Source organism: Lemur catta, chromosome 10 (assembly GCF_020740605.2).
Source record: "Lemur catta isolate mLemCat1 chromosome 10, mLemCat1.pri, whole genome shotgun sequence".
In the NCBI taxonomy this organism is placed as follows: Eukaryota; Metazoa; Chordata; class Mammalia; order Primates; family Lemuridae; genus Lemur; species Lemur catta.
The window spans coordinates 42,355,947-42,358,208 of NC_059137.1; the positions used below are offsets into that span (position 1 = coordinate 42,355,947).

Here is a 2,262-nt window from a genome sequence, read left to right on the forward strand (position 1 = left end):
CAATAATAAAACTTGAAACTCTTATGTGGGGAGGGGAGAGGCACCAACAATTTCTCTCACTAAATCACTCCCTAGGACAGCAAAGAGGTGAGCAGGAGCTGTGGGAGGAAAAGTCAGGAAACCTTGCGATCAGCAGAGGGAGCCAAGCATCAAAAGACAGAAGATGCTGAAGCTGCGATGACCAGCATCATTTTCTTAAGAGAACATTCAAGTATTTGTCATGATGGCTGGTCTTTCATTGGGTGTTTAGTCTACATACAGTACCTTCAATTTAGACTTTCGATTAAAGTTCTCAAAATTTAGGAAGTGGTGGAGCCTGGAAAATTAGGAGATTACAAAATTCCTGAAACTCCATTAGAAAAATGACAGGATGGAAAAAAAATAATAATGATAAGCCAGGCCACAAAGAAGGTTTCAGAGGTCCCTGCCGGCCCAACGTCACAGTGAAAGTGATCGGCTTTCAAAAGGCAGAGGGTTTAAGGGGAGGGTGAGGTGGGGCTGGTGGAGGCAAAGGCTCTCCCCCTCCTCATTTCAGTTTTGGGTAGGGCTTTTAATTTAACCCAAGGACATCTCTCAATTTGGAGAATAATTCAGCCCTCAACAGCGCCTCAAATCTACTATGGCTTTGCAGCACAGCAGCAAGAATGTTTAATATATAATAAATAAAAATTTCATCCAAACAAGCAAAATAAAATAAAGATTCTTGGAACCCACCACCCACCCCTGCCCAAACGCCACTTTCCTATTGTAAAGTTAACCCATAACTTGTGCTGTTAATACTTGACCATATACTTAATTGGAAACCTAGGTCCAAAACACTGAAACTGAATCTTCACCTCAAAATGAAAACAAAATAATGTGAGTAGCCTAAGGCTTATGGCATGTAGTTTAGGTAAACACATATAAGAGGGAAAAGGGGAAGGGGAAGTAGCGGTGTCAGAAGCTAAGCTGAGCTTTAGATAAAGCACATTCAGCCGGGGCGGGTGTTTACGCCGAGCGCAGTGGGCACCTCCGCAAACACTCCGTGTGGATGCGCGTGCACACTGAGGCTCCAGATCCCTCCATGGCGAGAACAGGGAGCTAAGGGCGGAGGCCATTCCTGTCATTCCAGTTTCAGAAGCTCCACATGGAAGACAAGAGTGGCATGATTCCTGGGTGCCCGGTGGCACCATACGCACAGTCTGGAGATGCAGACAGTTTGGCTCTCTGACCCAGACTCATCTGGGCAACCCCTTCTTCCCAGCCTCGGACGCCCTCCTGCTTGCTTAGCACGAACTTAAAGGGCTTGTTTCTGTCCCGAGAGGAATCAAATTTCTCTCCACCTTCAAGCATCTAGTGCACCACGCAGGTCTGGCCGTGCTTGGGAAGATGCGCCTGTCTCCTGGGGAGATGGTCTCCCCCTGCACCCCTGGGGCAGCGCTCGCTGCGCAGGCAACGCAGGGGTAGGCGTGGACTCGAGGGACCTAGTGGCGGCTCTGCCTAGTCCCTCCCAGTGTGGCCTGCGCGTGCGCGTCCCCGCATGCGCCCTCCCCGCCCTCATGGGTTTTCTGTTGCTGCACAATGATTTACAACAAATTTAGTGGCTTAAAACAATACAGATTTACTATCTCACAGTTTCTGTGGGTTAGGAATCTGGGCATGGCTTAGCTGGGTCCTGTGTTTCAGGATCTCTCATAAGGCTACAAGCAAGGAATCATCTAGGGCTGAGCCTCCTCTGATGGCTTCAGTGGGGAAGGATCCCCTTGTAAGTTCATGAAGCTGTTGGCAGCATTCAGTTCCTTGGACTATTGGACTCGGGGCTTCAGTTCCTCATCAGCTGGAGGCTGCTGGGTGTCTTGCCACATGGATCTCTCCAAATGGCAGCTTGCTTTATCAAAGCCAGCAAAGGATTCAAGCAAGATAGAATTTACAATCTCATGTAATGTAATCATGAAAGTGACATCCCATCGCCTTTGCTATGTTCTATTAGTTAGAAGCAAGACACAGGTCCCACCCACCCTTAAAGGGAGTGAATTACACAAAGGCATGAATACCAGCAGAAAAGGATTATTGAGGGCCCTCTCAGGGTCTGTTTGTCTCAAAGAGTCAGTGAATGATTTGAGGGCTTTAAGCTATTAAAAAGCATCTCCAGCTATGAATCCAGCATAACAGTGGGTCCTAGGACACGAGAAATAATTGTATGGCTTTCCATTATTCTAGTCACAAGCTGGTGTTGAATATTCTAACTTAGCAAAGAAAACAAAAGTTGGGAACAGCTTCTGG

At 47.3% G+C, this 2,262-nt stretch overlaps 1 protein-coding gene across 1 annotated transcript; it reads right to left on the reverse strand.

The window, feature by feature from the left end:
• Nucleotides 1-1,113: 1,113 nt before the first annotated feature.
• Nucleotides 1,114-1,332, reverse strand: LOC123645995 (peptidyl-prolyl cis-trans isomerase FKBP1A-like). Its single transcript, XM_045562577.1, has one exon. The coding sequence runs from the start codon at nt 1,330-1,332 to the stop codon at nt 1,114-1,116; it is 219 nt and encodes a 72-aa protein (XP_045418533.1).
• Nucleotides 1,333-2,262: the final 930 nt, after the last annotated feature.